Genomic DNA, 18,776 nt, shown 5'->3' with positions numbered 1-18,776 from the left:
ACAAATTATAAACTGGAAACCTGCAGGAAGAAGAAAACCGGGTAGACCGAGAAGAAGTTGGCAGGAAGGGATTGACACGTTTATGGAGGAAAGATCTTTCGGAGACAGACAGGCATGGAGAGATGGCATCGGAAGACGTAGAACGTTTTAAACCGATTAATATATATATTTTTCTGGAACGGTCGCTATTGTAACGTGACTAATGTGGAACCGGTATTCCCATCACTAATTTATTCTAATGATGATAGATACAACTTATTACATTGACGATATATTCAGATTTGTATATACTTGTGTATCTAGAATAATGTAAATTATCCTTACCGATTTATAATGATTGTCATATTCAAAAATTAACTTGCCCTTTTGCTTATATCTACGTTTTTGCTTAATACTTGGACAATATTCGACATCGGTCACTGTTTCGGTCAAGTTTTTAATACATTTCGTAATCTTATTAGTTTTCTTCCCGCTACTGCATATAGTAAAACTATGGCCTATTGTAATAGATACATCAATATCAATTCCGGTCTTGTTTTGAAAACGAAGTTTATCTGTAAAAATATTAAACATTAACTTAGAATTTATATACTCACTTGAATTTACATTTAGAATTAGTAATGTAATGTAATTTCTTTACAGCAGGGTTCATCAAATTTATTGCCTTACGTACCAATATTCTCAGTGGGCGCTAGATTTATCTACCATATCCTCCCAATACGAGAAGTAAACCTACGTAGCAAGTAGATACGACATAACTTTGCTTTGGTTTCCAGACTACATGAACATATAGGAGAACAAACGCGCTGATAGACTTAGATAGACAGTAGATGAAAAAATTTAAGCACCTCCTAAGGAAAACTTGGCCCAAACACGACCTTAGGATATCGGGAGAGCTCATTTACTCGCGTAGGAGCATCGACAGGCTAATGCTGGTATACTACACGGGATACAGGGTATGGTCTCTATTTCATAATGCTTGAGATAAGACCCCATTATAAATGCAAAAGGCGTTTTGTTGTGTACAGTGTGGCATGCTAAAAGATGGAACATGGATGGGACTAATTTCATTTAAAGGGTATATGTTCCAATGAAATTCAGACAGCTTTAACACGTTTGTGGATGGATACATCCGGTACGTCTGCCGAGAACAATAGCAACGTTCCGTATAACAATAGGTAATAAAGATATTCTCAGGTACTGACCGCACCAGTGTCGGGTATTAGGGTTTTAAGATTTGTTTTAAGTTTTGTTAAATATACAGGGTAAGTCTTAAATAAGTGCAAATATTTTCAGGGGTATATTTCGACCCCAGGAATACGTCTATCAAGTTTTTTTCGCTAAAAAAAGATGTTGAAAATCGTGCATTTTCTTTTGAATTTCCCTGTATATTTTTCGACAACTTTTGAGAACTAAAAAATGTCTATATCTATGTGGCGGATTCATCTCTCCAAAAAAATCCTTTATTGGTATTTCGCCACTGCACTGCAAGAAAATCTGCAAAATAAAATAGTTATTTTTGGTAAACACTTCTGCGTTAAACCTAAACGGGCGCTGCTTGTCAGAAGTTATGTTTACAGTAATACAAATTTGTCTAACAAAGAAAAAAATGCTTAACGTTTCGAAAAGTTATCTCTTTCCGTCGTCGGAAGCAAAAAAAAATACTTATCTTTAAAATATTTCTTTTCAGAACTCCCTGTTCACCGCAAATTTTCCGACGGTATAATTTCTTAATCTCTGATATTACCATAGTTACGGCTTTACTCTATGGTTACGGCAATAAAAGGGATCCAAATACAGAAAAAATCTTGTGGCTCTCAAAATTTAAAAAAAATCATTTTTTTTTTAAATTTCCAAACTTAAATAACTAGGTTATTTTGGACTTATCTGAAAAATAGTAAAGAGAAAATATGTTTCTGTTATCGAGATCTACCAGCTCTGAAAATATTTGCACTTATTTAAGACTCACCCTGTATTTTGTTACACAAAGTAAAATAATATGATAATGTTAATACAAATATTTATTTACCCGTTATTGGCATTTTCAGTAACATTGAATTATACGAGTACACTATATACAATATCACACAAGTACAGACAAGTACACACAATATCCTTTTGAGACAACGAACCTACAATGTCCCGGCCCTTTCCTCCAAGAAGCAGTTGGCAATTTTTTTACTAATCTCGTATCATAACTGGCGTTGTCCATAACAATGACAGAGTTTTCTGAAAGTAATGTTATCATTTCGGAAAAGTAATCTTCAAAAAAATCCACCGTCATTTCTTCATGATAATCCTTGGTCGATTTAGATTGGAATTGCAGTAGTCCATTATCTCCTCCAATATGCGATATAATTAGCCTGCGTCCTTTTCCGGAAGGACGGGTTTTCTTCAATAATCCTCCTAAACACGCTTCACAAGAACTTCCAATGCTATTACCTTCCCAGATTTTCTTAACAGAATGTCATAACATTCAGCCATATTTCGTCTAGATAGAAGATAGGTTTTCCTTCCCTGCGATATTTACGAATGTCCCTTAGATATTGCCTTGTTCAAAGAATTTTATCTTCTGTCAATGAGTACAGACTTTCTGTTGCACTTTTCCCATGAAAAGTTGATTTCCTTTAAAGTTGTCCAAAGTTTCTTTCTTCCGGACCGGCAAGTTTTCGTCTTCATCTTCATTTACCTACAACTTTCTGAATTTTATCTTTGTTTAAGTAAAAGGCTTGCACATGTCTCCTTATTATGCCTTTAGAAAAGTCATCAACAACCAATGGCTTACTCCCCATAGATGTTTTGGGCTCACCAACAGTTCCACTTTTTTTTGGGCTCACCAGTATTCACTTTTTGATGCGCCAAGAAATCATGAGTATTGAAAAGTACAGTTTTCGCTCTTAAATCAATAATACCTTTTACCTTGCTTGGAATAAATATCGCCATGTTCGCAGATCAACACCGCAAGGTAGACACAATAATACTGCATGCACGTAATTTTGGACAGGTATACATAAAAAATATTTGAACCCCGCCTATTTATACCTGTTCAGGCTGTCCCATTTTCGTGTGTTTTACGGGGTATCTTGCTTATGTGTAGAGATACAAAGATGCGGTTTTCCCATCACTGTGCTACTTTTTTATGAAACTAAAGATGCCACACAGATTTGTCCTAATCCTCTTAGTTCCTGGAATACAGGGCGAAATTGAAAATGTTGCATTTTTCGACCCCCTTCATATCTCGGTTATTTTATAACTTATATCGAAAAGGTGAAAACTGAGGCCAGTAAACATTTTCCCGTAGAATCCAGTGACTAGTTTTTCGTTGGGAGCTGTCATTCTCGAAATATAACCTAAACTTATGTTTTTTTTAAATGTTATGTGTTATACAGGGTGGCGCACCTCATTCGCCTCTGTTGATTATACGAAAACGGAAAGATTTAGAAACAAAATATTTTATAGGTATATGTGGGGAGGTAATGTGGCACAATTTAAAATTATTTGGAATATACAGGGTGTTTCAGAACTAAGATCCATACCAAAGTTATATTTTTTCTTATGGAATACCCAGTATTTTATTTCATTTTTGAATTCTTGAGCCCAAAAAAAGGTTTTTATTATAGGGGTTAAATATGTTTAAAATCTTAAAAAGATATTTAAATTTGCATGTTACAATAATTCATGTATTAACATTATTAACACCCTGTACATTACATTTCAGAATTAATTCGTGTGCTATGTTTAAAGGTAGAGAAATAAACCTTACTGAAAAATGTTATTGCTTCCTTAAATTTATACAGGGGTATCAAAAATTGCTGATCTATATTAAGGATATATTTTACATAAAAACTTCGTTATTTCAAATACAATACCCTGTATTTTTTTAAATAAATCGAAGCAAATTCCAATGCTCTTTCAAACTATATTAGGGTTTCCTATACCTATCTAGCCCAGATTTTTAATAAAAAGCGATTTTTAAATAAAATTGCAATCAAGGTGGCTGGTGTCGGCATGGCAATTTTCTAGTGACAGTTAGTAACTATTTTTAAAGTCGACATTAGTTTATGGACATTATTATTTATAATTTATAACAGTTTACTTAAATTTACCTCAATAGTTTAAAATAAGTAAGTATTCACTATTTTATCAAGAAAAATAAAGCAGTATCTGCTGGCGGAACGAATGGATATGTTACTAGTGATTTTATTTTGTGAGGAAAAATGCTTCTTGGCCTCAATGGCTTATGCTCAAAGATATCCAAATAGGAGTCTTCCTGATAAGCGTTCTTTTGAAAAACTACTTGTCCTATATCGCAGAGCTGGTAGTGTGGTTTATAAAAAACTTATTAGGCAGAAACCTGTCATTGGAAGTGAAGAAAATGAATTTGCCGTAGTTGGCTCTTAATAGAAAATCCATATAATATCTACAAGTCATTGTAAAATAAATCAAAGACGAAAAAAGAAAGCTTTTCTTGGTAGAATAATAAATATATATTTAATAAATATTGCTTATTAAACTATTGTAGGTAAATGAAATAAAAATAAACTGCTATAAATTTAAATAATTTTAAATTAAGTCCATAAACTATTGTCGACTTTGAAAATAGTTACTAACTGTCACTAGAAAATTGCCATGGCGACACCAGCCACTTTGGTTGCAATTTTATTTAAAAATCGCTTTTTATTCAAAATCTGAGCTAGATAGGTATAGGAAACCCTAATATAGTTTGAAAGAGCATTTTAATCTGCTTCGATTTGTTTTAAAAAATACAGAGTGTTGTATTTCAAATAACGTTTTTAAAAGTCTTTATGTAAAATAAACCTTTAAAACAGATCAGGAATTTTTGATACCCCTGTATAAATTTAAGGAAGCAATAATATTTTGCAGTAAAGTTTATTTCTCCACCTTTAAACTTAGCACAAGAATTAATTCTGAAATGTAATGTACAGGGTGTTAATAATCTATTTTATTGTAGCATGCAAATTTAAATATCTTTAAATATCTCAAAAACCAAAGATTTTAAACATATTTAACCCTTATAACAAACGCCTTTTTTTGGGCTCAAGAATCCAAAAGTGAAATAAAATACTGGGTGTGTGTTCCATAAGAAAAAATATAACTTTGGTATGGATCTTAGTGCTGAAACACCCTGTATATTTCAAAATAATTTTAAATTGTGCACATTGCCTCCCCACATATACCCGTAAAATATTTTGTTTCTAAATCTTTCCGTTTTCGTATAATCAACCGAGGTGAATAAGGTGCGCCACCCTGTATAGTAATATACCAAATCTCTATTTTTTAACTGAAAATGTAAAAAATATATCGGGGTGAGCCACTTTTGAGACGCACCCGGTATATTACTTATATAATAATTTACCAATATAAGTATAAATCAAACCCCTTGCAAAAAATTAAGTTTCATTAATAGTAAAGTTCTTAATTTAAATAAAATGAAATGCAAAAACGGTAACAAAAATAACACAAAAAGAATGAGCAATTTAATCAAATTAATGTTAGCCTGATAACATTTATGAAACATAAAATAAACAGAAAAGTAAATCACTAATTCACCACAATAAACCAAAACACTATTAAAACTGAGTAGATTTAATCATCCGCTGCTGATGCTAATATGCTTAGAGAATTGTTATAAATTAGTGTTTTAATTTGCTGTTGTAACAACAGTGCAGTGGTTCCAATCTCAACGGTATTAATTTTATAAAATAAATAACCAAAAAAATACCTTTTGTGTTTCCCGTTTGTTTTCCATCTAGAACGTTAATGTTGAAATGCATCTCCGTCATAGAGAATTGTATACTTGGGTCAACAAAATTAGCACTAATTATCATTTCATTAAGAGTTTTGATGCCCTTGATCGAACCTATAATGGCATAGCAATAGAACTTTTCTTCTACCCTATTAGGGTTTCTACATTTTCCAATAAGCTTCATAATCTGCTCTTGGTTGCTATCTAAATCGAACAAACAGGGCTCCATGCTAAATACGCCTCTAAAATTAACACATACTAAGTCACATTGAAAACATAATATAGAGTACTTTCATTTTCACTATAGTTTGACATGTTGGCCTACCAATAATTAGTTAAGTAGTTAGTTTTTTTTTGTTTAACTGATTGACGAATTCAGTTATTTTCGGTCACTTCCTGTTTTACCGGATATGACTACAACTTTTGATTTTTAAATCGCATCTTCGATATTTTTTTAGTTTATTTGATAAAAAATAACACTCTGAATAGAATGACATATCACATGTCAACTTTTGACATTTTCGCTAAAAAATCGTTTCTTAAATTTCAATCTAGAGTGCCACGACACTGTTAAAGACACTAATTTTTAATTGGAGCCTTGGAAAAATATATTTGACCGTCTAATGTTTTTCGTGTCTTGTCCTGGTGGGTTAAAAGATGTCCAAATCATATCCCAATTTTTTCAAATCGAACGACGGTTGCTCATTAGAATCTTTGGAAAAAGCATTTTTTACGAATAATTTTGTATCACAAACTTGGTATTTCGTTTCAAATTGTCGTTTTGAACCCCATGTTACAATTTTAAATAAAATATATGCAAAAATGTCACAAAATTGACATATAATATGTGATTTTATTCGGAGTGGCATTTTTTATCGAATAAAGTAAAAAAATACCGACGGTGTCATTTAAAAATCAAAAGTTGTGGTCATTTCCGGTGAAACAGGATGTGACCGAAAACAATTGAATAATTGAATAAACGTTTCGGGTTTAATTTCTAATCACTAACCATTGAGTGGTAGGCCAACATTTTGTCAAACTATAGTAAAAATTAAAACATTCTCCATAGGTATCGCATTTTCAGTTCCACTTAGTATATTTCATTATTCAAAACGTCTTGGAAATATACAGGGTGGTCCGAATTGTATTCGGGAAACTTCGGCAGCATGTTCTGCAGATAAAAATAAGTAAAAAGGTTAGTATAAATTTATAAATAAATGAACATATGTGAATGAAAATATATATGTGAAACACTAAAATGCTTCGTTTTGGAGATACAGGATGTTGAAGTTTCATTTCTATTTCAATTATTAACAATATTTTCTGAACTAGATGTAAATATTTAGTTAAAAATTGGTGTCTTGGTGTTTTTTGACATGAGATTCATATATATTTTCGTCATTCTTTACGTTAAAAATGCCAACAGTGAGCAACAGTTCTCAAGATATTTAGAATGGAAATAGTCAATACGTGTACTAATTATTGAAAAAAATAAACATGTTGAGTAGATAGTTATTCGACTGAAATGATAAATTTGGGAACTTTTTATTTTCTTTAAATTATTAATAAATATAAAACAGTTCCTGTTGAACTTTTGGTACAAAGACGTTTCAAATTTATTATTTCAGTCTAATAACTATTTAGTCAACATATTTAATTTATGTCAATGATGACAGGTATTGATAATTTCGATTCCAAATATCTCGACAACCATTACTCGTAAGAGATTTTAACTAAAAGATCTTTTTACGTAAAAAACGTTGTAAATGTATATTTTTTAATTCATTTTATACAGGTACGGACAAAAAGTTACTCTTCAAACCAGTTAAAAAATATATAGGTGGCGCCCTCAACAAGCAAAATCAAATTTCGTATGTCAAAAATCTTCCAGACGCTAATTTTAATCCAGCTGTTTACATTAGTTCAGAAATTATTTGGAAAAAAACGAAATAGAGGTGAAACTTCTGCACCCTGTATCTCTGAAACGAAGCATTTTAGGACATAAATTTATACGAACTTTTTATTTATTTTTACAGTAGAATATGCTGCCCAAGTTTCTCGAATCAATTCTCGCCACCCTGTATAGTTACGCACTGTTAAGCAAAATATCAGGTTCCTTGTGTGATACTATATAACTAAATATATTTTTACAAAATATGCTGTTTGATGTTAATGTACAATTATTAATGTTAGAACCAACGAATAAAAATAATAAGGATAAAGTACCGTATGATCTAAAAAACGGCGTCCAGTTGGCTAGAAAATGACGATCGATGACATTTCCAATATAAATTTACATACAAATTGACAGCGATCTTCATTTCATAGCCATTGCTGACGCCGTTTTTTCTCGATCATACGGTACATCAATAAACTTGGCGAGGCCGTACTGGTGTTTCAATATGGCTTACTTCACTTCCAGTTAATCAGTAGCGTTCACATTGTTTTTAACATGTTATTATTAGTTAAAGTTAAGTATTTTACTCAAAAATTTTCTGTTTCTATTTTATGTTGAGTCAGTAAATGTTAAAACTAATTGAAAAAATAAAAGGGTATAAATTATTGATAAATTTAAAAACAAATATTGTATAGGTAGATAAGTTTATAAGCCAGCTGTCCATGAAATGTTTACAACTTATGGACCAATTCAGCAGATACGTGAAAACCAATATGATGTCAAGAATGGAAAAACAAAGCGTGTATCACTTCTTCCTGAGCTATTTTTATTCGGCGATTGCAAATGGCCGTTGTTTTTTTTTCTAAATAATATTCCAAATAAATCCTACGGTATGTCACTTTCTCCCTCTTCAGTTAAAGATTTCACATCGCTCCGTTTGGAGAACAACAACTTGTGATGTACAGAACCCTTATTCATTACTTTGATTTCTTCGCAAAACAATTTGTAGGTTAGAACCGTTCCCAAATTATGATCCAGCAGTTCCGGTTCGCAAACTATGGAGGTGCCCACACCTTCGCCAGACACCTTAACTGTTAGCACGTCGCCTTGGTATATCTCGACAAAAACGGTATCCTTAATTTTTTTCGGGTCCTTCATAAATAATGAGACGGCGATTTTTTTCGTGTCTTCCCCTTCCAAGCGTATATTGCCCTCCTCGACGGAGAACGGACTGTTGTTTTTCTAAAAACGTAAAGACATTTTTGAAGGTTGTCTGTCGAAATTAAATTGTCCTACCGGACAGACAATTTGTTATTATACAGGGTGTCCCAGAAATAAGTGCAAGTATTTTAAGGAGCGATAGATCTCGATAAAAGAAACATATTTTCTATTTATCGTTTTTCAAATAAGTCCAAAATAACGGAGTTATTTTACTTTGAAAATTTCCAAAAAAAAAATGATTTTTTGCTCAAATTTTGAGAACCACTGGATCTTTTCTGGATTTTCTTTCTTGTAAATTTAATCTACTACCTATGTTGCCATATTATCAAGCAATTATGTTTTTTGGTACCAAATTTATATTTTTTCTTATGGAACACCCGGTATTTTATTTTATTTTGGATTCTTGAGCCCAAAAAAGGCATTTATTATGAAGGTTAAATATGTTTAAAATCTTTGGTTTTTGAGATATTTAAAGATATTTACATATGCATGCTACCGAGCATGCTACAATAGAATAGATTATTAACACCCTGTACATTACTTTCCAGAATTAATTCTTGTGCTGAGTTTAAAGGTAGAGAAATAAACTTTACGGAAAAATGTTATTGCTTTCTTAAATTTATACAGGGGTACCAAAAATTGCTGACTATTTTAAGGACTTATTTTACATAAAAACTTCGTTATTTCAAATACAACACCCCGTATTTTTTTAAATAAATCGAAGCAGATTTAAAGCTCTTTCAATTAGTTCTTCTCTATTTATTATTTTATCAAGAAAAAAGTAGTTCTTTGATTTATTTTACTGTTACGTTTTTCGTCGGTTCCGTGTGGATAGAAAGTCACAATTTATTTGTGACGAACAGCGTTCTTCACGAACAGCGCCTAACGCAACATTGCTAGCGTCGGTATCCAATATAAAGTTTCCGTTGCCAAGAGGGTAGCTAAGTATGGGCGCACTAGTCAGGGCCTTCTTCAATTTTCGGAATGCCTCGTCAGAATCTGAGTCCCAAGAGAAACGCCACTCGCCTTCGGTAAGGCTGGTCAATGGTTTTGCGATGGTGGCGAAACCCTGTACATAGCTGCGATAGTATGTGCATCGTCCCAAAAAGCTTCGTAGTTCATGTTTATCTTTAGGTATTGGCCACTCTTCCACTGTCTTGGTCTTCTGTGGATCTACCGCAACTCCTTGTGAGGAGACTACATGGCCCAAGTAGTGTACCTTTTCTTGACACAGATGACATTTCTTGGGGCTAAGTTCCAGAGCTCCCTAGTTGCTTGTAAACTTCTTCCAAATTATTCAGATGATCGTCAAAGGATTTCCCAACCACTATGATGTCATCCAGGTACACTAAACAGGTAGTCCAGGATAGTCCCTTTAACACAGACTCCATTAGTCTCTCAAAGGTAGCTGGCGCGTTGCACAATCCAAAAGGCATGACGGTAAATTGCCACAGTCCGGAGCCCACCGAGAACGCTGTCTTCTCTCTGTCTTTCGGCGCCATGTCGACTTGCCAATATCCACTCTTCAGATCTAACGTAGAGAATATCGTTGACCCCGCCAGCGTGTCTAGAGTATCGTCTTCCTCGGCAGGGGATAGCTATCCTTCTTGGTAACATTATTAAGTTGCCGATAATCAACACAGAACCTGGTGGTACCGTCTTTCTTCTTTACTAGTACTACCGGCGATGTCCACGGGCTGTTAGATGGTTCGATGACACCCTCTTCTTTCATTTCTCGAAGGATTTTGTCAGCTTCTTCACGTTTGGCGAGCGGCAGTCTACTCGGATTTTGTTTGATTGGTCGTGCATCTCCGGTGTCAATTTTATGTTGTACTAAATTGGTACGACCTCTATGTCCTGCTTCTCCTTTATCAAACACATCTTGATACTTGATTATCAGGTTTCTCAATTTTCTACTATCTTCGGGAAATAATCCCTTAACGTTTACTAACTCCTTAACCATTTTGTCCGGAATTTTTGAAATCGAAACTTTGGAGGCTTCCACGCTTCGAATGACTGAGGAGGCCGAACAACAGTACCCTAACAGGGTTCCCTTCTTCAAGGATACAGAATGATAATTCGTGTTCATTACTCTTACCGGTACAGACTTCTTCGCTCGTAGCAGGGGTTTTCCAACAGCGACCCCTCGTCCTATTTCGCTGTCATGGTTCCTTGGCTCCAACAGAATAATACTCCCATTATTCGTTTTACCTTCCAGGCGACCATCCAAAAATATCTCACAGCGCTCAGGGATCGAAACATCTTCTGCTACTACCACGCGAAGCGTCTCCTCACATTTTCGATGTAGAACCACTTCTTCTTCATTTATTTTCAAAATTTCTTGTTTGAGGTTTAGTTCAAAACCTCTAGTGGTCACGATGTCCATTCCGAGAATAAGTTCATCTTCGATGTCTGCTACTAACACTCGATGATTAAAACAGGTGCTTCCGATAACAAAATTAAGATCTACCTCTCCATGGATGAGAGCGCAGCTTCCTGTAGCTGTACGTAGTCGCCATTGTGTTGTTTTAATCCTTTTTGATGTTTTAAGGATATCCGGCCTGATGATCGTTTTGGTCGCACCCGTATCCAACAGCATGGTCCGTAACTCTCCATCCACGAAACTAGCCACAAAAATGCTGTTGAACTTGTGTTGTAGCGATGCGACTTGAACAGTTTTCGTTGGAACCTGTTGGGTACTGCTCCATATGTGTCCCTTTGATTCGACACTTGGCGAAACCGAGTCCACGTCTTTTTCTTGACAGTGACTTCTTACGTGTCCTGCCTGGCCGCAATTCCAGCAACAAGTCGGTCCTTTCTTGCCCATGTACTCCTCCATGACTTTCCGTACAATGCTTTCCACGGATTTGTCGGAACATTGGTTGACCGCCCGTACTCTCACTAGAGACCGAGAACTGTTTCGCGGCCTCAAATTCTAGGGCACGTGCTAAAGCATCCACCAAGCGCGTTGGGTGGGCTAGAAGAAGCGCTTGCCTTGTCTCCCTGTCACGTAAGCCATCGGAGAATGTCTGTACTGCCAACCGCTCCATAACATTCTCGGGCGTAGCAGGATACGCAAGGCGAACCAGGCGGGCTACGTCGGCTTCAAACTCCTGCAGAGACTCATTTGACTTTTGAATGCGATTTTTTAGCTGGGAATGATAGACACGTCCCAAATGAGCTTGGCCGTACCTCATTTCTAAATGTCGTACCAATTGCTGATAATCTCCCTGTTCCGATGGTGACAGTGTCTGCAGGATATGAGTCGCATCTCCTCGCAGTGCGATAGTCAAAGCGGTAGCTTTTCAGCGATTGTCCAGCCGTTCCCTCTCGCAGCGGCTTCAAATTGGCAAAAGTAGTTGGCCCAAGCGGTTTTTCCGTCAAACTGCGTAGGTTTCATAACTGATTTTGAGGTATACCTATTTTCGACTAGTTTCGGTCCCTCCGATGTTTCTTGACATTTTGGTGAATTTGACTTCGCTATTTGTTCTTTCAAAATTTCGACTTTTCTATTTACATCTTCCTCAATCTCAGTTATTTTGTCTTGTGTATCTATTATCTTTTCTTCTAATTCCTGTATTTTATTATTAAAGCTGGCCTGTATATCTTTAGAATTTTCGATGATCTTATCTTCTAATGTATTGATTTTAGTATTCAAACTTTCTTCTAGATTAATTATCTTACTGTTCAAATTGTCGTTTAAATTTTCTTGCAAATTCTTCAATGACGAGTCAAGATCACCTTCTAACTCAAAACAAAATGTGTCAGGATCCTCACCTTCCTCGATCAGAACATCTCTTAGTCTTGCTTGTAAAATGCTTTTTTCCCATCTGTCTCACATTCTCTCTCTTCCAGTATGCATTTTAATTCCGACACTTTCAAGTCCTTCAACAATTTTTTCGAAGCCATTTTCAGTCTTATTTATTTATTTTTTAGTCTATCACACACCCGACACCTGACACCAATTGTTACGTTTTTCGTCGGTTCCGTGTGGATAGAAAGTCACAATTTATTTAAACACTATTTATTTAACACTAATTAACAAAAACAATAACGATAAAAGACTTATAGAACTATTTACAAACGATTTATAACTAAGAATTTATTTTGAATTTTAGCGCGTCAACTGCACTTGTATATTTATAACTACCCCCTGTAGGCCACAGTCGCCGGCTTATATACCGACAGGTAAAGAACTCTAGAATAGTCCATAGATCCTTAGGTGCGTAGAGAAGGTTTTCGAATGTTCTCGTATGTACTAGTCCATTCCAGTGGGACTCGATTCTTCTCGAACGAATGAATCATTACGGTGTCTATTCTTTAATGCGATGTTAAGGTCATCTGAGGGCGGGACATATAGTTAGGTTAGGTCGAGTCCACACGGGTCCGCAACATTACGATGACTTGTAGATATATGAATTTTCTATAAAAGAGCCAATAACGGTATATTCATTTTCTTCACTTCCAACGACAGGTTTCTACCTAATAGTTTTTTTTATAAAGTACACTACCAACTCTGCAAAATAGGACAAGTAGTTTTTTAATGGAACGCTTATCAGGAAGAATCCTCTCTGTATATCTTTGAGAATAAGCTCTTGACGCCAAGAAGCAATTTTCCTCACAAAATAAAATCATTAATAACATATCCACTCGTTCCACCAGCAGATACTGCTTTATTTTTCTTGATAAAATAATGAATACTTACTTATTAAACTATTGTGGGCAAATTTAAGTAAACTGTTATAAATCTAAATAATAATGTCCATATCGATTTTGAAAATAGTTACTAACTGTCACTAGAAAATTGCTATGGCGATACCAGCCATCTTGATTGCTATTTTATTGAAAAATCGCTTTTTATTCAAAATCTGAGTTAGATAGGTATAGGAAACCCTAATATAGTTTGAAAGAGCACTTGATACAAGATGTTGCATTTGAAATAACGAAGTTTTTATATACAATAAATCCTTAAAATAGATCAGCAATTTTTGGTACCCCTGTATAAATTTAAGGAAGCAATAACATTTTTCAGTAAAGTTTATTTCTCTACCTTTAAGCACAAAAATTAATTTACGAAAAGTAATGTACAGGGTGTTAATAATCTATTCTATTGTAGTATGCATATTTAAATATTTTTAAATATCTCAAAAACCAAAAATTTTAAACATATTTAACCCTTATACCGTTTTTGGTCCCAAGAATCCAAAAATGAAATAAAATACCGGGTGTGTGTTCCATAAGAAAAAATATAACTTTGGTACGGATCTTAGTTCTGACATACCCTGTACATTTGAAAATAATTTTAAATGATGCACATTGCCTGCCTATCTTTCCGTTTTCGTATAATCAACCGAGGCCACCCTGTATATCCGGTGTGGCACTAAATGGCATAAATTCAGGAAAGATTTCGACAGACGATATCCAACAATGCCAGAAAATACAATTTGCCTGTGAATTAAAATGACATACATAACTGTCACTGCCAGGGATCCTGTCGTTGGACAGACTATAGGCGTGTAGGCACTATAATCGTAACATGTGTCCGTACTAAAACTAAAAGAGTTTCGGACTTCCATTGTCTTTATTTATTCTTGCTTACACAACGTTTCGGTCAGAAGTATCATTGACCGTTATCAAGTGTGAACTCTTTTTATCACTTCACACTATTATTTCACTGACCGTTAACAGTTCACACTTGATAACGGCAGTGGTACTTCTGACCGAAACGTTGTGTAAGCAAAAATAAATAAAGACAATGGATGTCCGAAACTCTTTTAGTTTTAAACTGAATCATTGTCTACCACATTCAAAGTAATGTATAGGTACTTACACAATATATTTTGATAAATGCAGGAATAGGCGAATCGTTAATAAGAGATAGATACTGTTCATATTTTGTTAAAAGATTAACTTTTCCAAAGTTGATTTCATCGGGATAATACGTTATTACTGGTCCTTGTCCATTACATATTATCGAAGAAAGTTTTTGTTTAATATCTTTTCCAAACAAAAATCTAAAATCAGAAATTAACTGTTTTAACTACAGCATGCTGTAATTTTTATATGTAATTTGAAAAAAGTAGCAGTTGAAGTCACCATTTCCTAATATGTGTAAATGCATGTATTATGTCAATACAGTTCATTGCTTTAATGATTATACTATACAGTATGTTAAATAAATACTAATGTACAATACAGGGTGAGCTTCCTACAATGTTCTCTATGGATACTATCTCGGAAACTACTGGAGATAGAGAGTCAGTTAAATGGGGAAAGAATTGCAATTTTGTGGAGTCATAAATATGCAGATTTTTGAAAAAAATTCGTCTATTTTAAAAACTGTTCCTAATTCCATAAGCCTGTTATTTTTGATTTACAATTTTTGTTCATTTTAATTTACAAAGTTTGGATGTGACAGCTTCACATTTCTGAGAGCAACGACGATTGAACTTGTTTCCATGGTGAAGTGAAATTTTTTAAAAATTATAAGAATTGGCTATAACTCAGTAATTTTCCGAAGAAAACATATTATAGCTTATATCATTAAAAAGATTAAAAAATTGCGCTTTTTATGAAGTCATGGCCAATTATGGTTTCCATTTAAAAAAAGACATGTTTGTATCATATGTCAAAAATGACAGACTTTAGAAAAAAGCGGAGGACACAATTTCATAAAGGATGTGATTATCTACAACTTTTATCTGAAAACTTATTGTTTAAAATTGTTTTATAATGGAATTAGGGACAATTTTTAAAATAGCCGAAATTTGTTTTTTTCGAAATATCTATATAGTAAGCCATGAACTTTTTCAAAAATCTGAAAGGCGCATATTTATGACCCCACAAAAATTGCAATTCTTTCTCCATTTAACCAACTCTCTATCTCCAGTAGTTTCCGAGATACCCATAGAGAACATCGTAGGAAACTCACCCTGTATATCCAGTACAGATGTAATCCCAAATCCGATGCCCCATTTGAGTATTATTACTATACTAAAATCATTCTTAAAATTGAACTTTATTTCATGAACACTTATTGACAAATAAACTCATAAATATAACATATAGTCTAAGAGCTAGCAACGTTTTCGAGAAAGTATTTTAAGATGTCTGGCTCTTTGATATATCTTTTACTATGCCCTCTGGAACAGCATGCGGCCCGTCTGGCTACCGATACCTGTTGCGTTTACTACTGCGCATCGGAAGAAAATCCTATATTTTTTATTAATTTAGTCCTATAAATTCTAGTATTGAATATAAATCGAACATGTCTCCATAGCGCAGTGCGTAGAGTTTCCGAACACAAATCGAAGATTCAGAGTTCAAATCCGGGTCAGGTCAAAGACTTTTTTATTTTATTTTCGTTTATATTCTGATAGTAAAGTATTAAATAATTCTGGTAATTAAAAAAAAACAAATATTTAGTAATTTACTATCAGAATATAAACGAAAATAGAAATAAAAAAGTCTGTAACCTGACCCGGATTTGAACTCTGAATCATCGGTTCATTATCGGAAACTCTACGCACTGCGCTATGGAGACATGTTCGATTTATATTCAATACTAGAATTTAAAAGACTAATAAAAATATAGGGTCTTCTTTCAATGCGCAGTAGGGAACGCAACGTTTACCGGCAGCCAGACGAAACGAATGCTGTTCTAGAGAGCATAGTAAAAGATGTATCAAAGAACCAGACGTCTTAAAATACTTGTTTTCCCGACGTTGCTAGCTCTCGTACTAATACCAGTATGTCAAATTTTAATCAAAAGTTAGTTAGTTATTGTGTGACACTTCTATGATTTCTGATCAACTTTTTTTCTCCATGAGTGTTTTGACTATGCAATTATTTCTATAAATATAGAGATATAAGAGAAACTTACACCAAAGGTAATTCTTGCGGGCCCAATTCAGTAACAGTTACAGTTATTGGGACATCTATCGATCCTTTAGGGGGAATGTAAAATTTAGTATCATCCAGTTCACAGAGAATAGCTTGCTCCACGTTCTACAAAATTGATAAAATTTGCGTTTGTTCTTTTATTCATCGAAAGAGTAGGTATACAGAGTATTTCAAAAACATGTACTGTCTCTCGTGGGGAGATTTCGTAGCTACATACAGTGTTAAAGTCTTAATTTTTGTCTATTATAATTTTCTTTCAAGTGCTTTTAGCGATTCCTATGAAATTTTCAGGGTGAAAGCTATTATATGTTCGACTTATTTGGGCCAATTGAAAGTTGTCTCCTGATATTGTGCCGACTTCAGCCTCCTTGATGAGATAAACACAATTTTATTAATTTGCCTTAACCTAAAACTAATAAAAAGCAACCTTTAAAAAATGTCCATGTCATTAAATGGTTAAAATATTAAATAAGTGCTCATTGATTCCTTGTAAAAAAATATGAAAAAATGTTCCTATAAATATGGTTCCGGAAATGCATAGTTATAAAGTTACAGGATGTTAAAACTTTAAAAAATAGATCCTTTGTAATTATTTCAAATAACATAATTTTTTTTCTTGAATTTGCTATAAGTAGCACTGAACATCAGTATTATAAATTTTAATTAAATTTAATACTAAAATTGATTAAATAAATAACATTATTTATTTATTTTATCTTTATTTTAATTTTATTGTTATGCGTAAAATTGCTCATCAAGGGGATAGAAATCAAAAAACTTTTAATCGGCATTAAACGGCCTATAGAATTTGCTAAGGAAAGAAAAGAGTCAGTGACGCACCATATTTTTTGTAGTAAAATATATAAAATATTCCAGTAATAACCCATATGCACGTGCCTGGGGAGTCTGATGTCGACACTTTTTTAGTACTAGAATATATATAACACTTTTTACCCTCAAACTTTAACATTAAGAACAATTTTTACCCTCAAACTTTCATTCGAATCGCTTAAAGTTTTTGGAAGAAAATTATAGAAAATGGAAAAAAAATGAAAACTTTAAGGCAAACTAGTTTTATTCAAAAAAAAATGTTAGAAGATATCATGTAAAAATAAAACCACAAATTATTGAGTGTAGGCCCCATGTCTACGCTACATCATATTTTTACACGTTTTGAATAAAATTAGACCCCGTCGCGGTCGATCTAAGATTTTTAATATGCTCCTTTCTTAATATTTTTATTCAAAGATTATGTATGTATTTCTTGTCCACTATAACTGGATTGAAAAATAGTAATTTTTTACATTGAAAAATATGTCGATTTTACAAATAGCAAAGTCAAAACTTGAAAATTTTCAAGAATATAAAAAAAATTGACGTCAAATTGAATGGACATGATTTGCTTAAATTTTTTGATAGATAATTTTTTAGCATCAGTACCAATCACAAATCCTAAAATCCTCTAACACAGTATTGCCAACTGTTGAATTCAATCATTATTGATCGCTCTGTATATGTCAACTTAGTTATTTGAAATAGAATACCTTATGCCTATATATTGTTTACATTTGTACTTGAAAACGCTTATTGGTTAATAACTAAAAAAAAGTAATAAAAAAGGCACTCAAATCGTTTTGCACAATAAAACGTTCTGCGAGAAAATGAAAATAAACAGATGCCAGATCAATTCATTATTATATTAATTTATGTTGCCTTCCTGTTGGAACTATTCTAATTATACTAAACTTATAATAAATTCCTCTAATGTAGGTAAGAGGACCACCCTGTAAATTTAACTGGATCATAAAAAGTATATCCAAAACTATAAATTATTGTGGTAATATAAGTTTTAAATAAAAACAATCATGCCTAGTACTTTTTAAATATTTAAGAATAACAATGCAAATTCAATAAGATAAAAATAATATACAGGATGAGTCTTAAAAAAGTGCAAATATTTTCAGGACTGATTTTCTCTTTACCGTACGT

At 33.4% G+C, this 18,776-nt stretch overlaps 1 protein-coding gene across 1 annotated transcript in view; it reads right to left on the bottom strand.

Moving 5' to 3' along the window:
• LOC115889577 (hydrocephalus-inducing protein-like) overlaps nucleotides 1–18,776 on the bottom strand; it is a 220,623-nt gene that overhangs the window by 166,610 nt on the left and 35,237 nt on the right. The window contains exons 11-15 of the mRNA XM_030909629.1: nucleotides 16,768–16,892; nucleotides 14,716–14,899; nucleotides 8,554–8,906; nucleotides 5,744–6,009; nucleotides 325–554 (exon numbers count right to left, since the gene is read on the bottom strand). Of these exons, the coding sequence (XP_030765489.1) occupies nucleotides 325–554; nucleotides 5,744–6,009; nucleotides 8,554–8,906; nucleotides 14,716–14,899; nucleotides 16,768–16,892 (1,158 nt within the window). The remainder of the gene's footprint in view (nucleotides 1–324; nucleotides 555–5,743; nucleotides 6,010–8,553; nucleotides 8,907–14,715; nucleotides 14,900–16,767; nucleotides 16,893–18,776) is intronic.

The sequence above is a fragment of the Sitophilus oryzae genome, unplaced genomic scaffold (genome assembly GCF_002938485.1).
Source record: "Sitophilus oryzae breed Bouriz unplaced genomic scaffold, Soryzae_2.0 scaffold_815_pilon_pilon, whole genome shotgun sequence".
NCBI classification, from domain to species: Eukaryota; Metazoa; Arthropoda; class Insecta; order Coleoptera; family Curculionidae; genus Sitophilus; species Sitophilus oryzae.
Note: the sequence above shows the minus strand (reverse complement) of the source record. Positions and strands in the feature narration are given on the sequence as shown.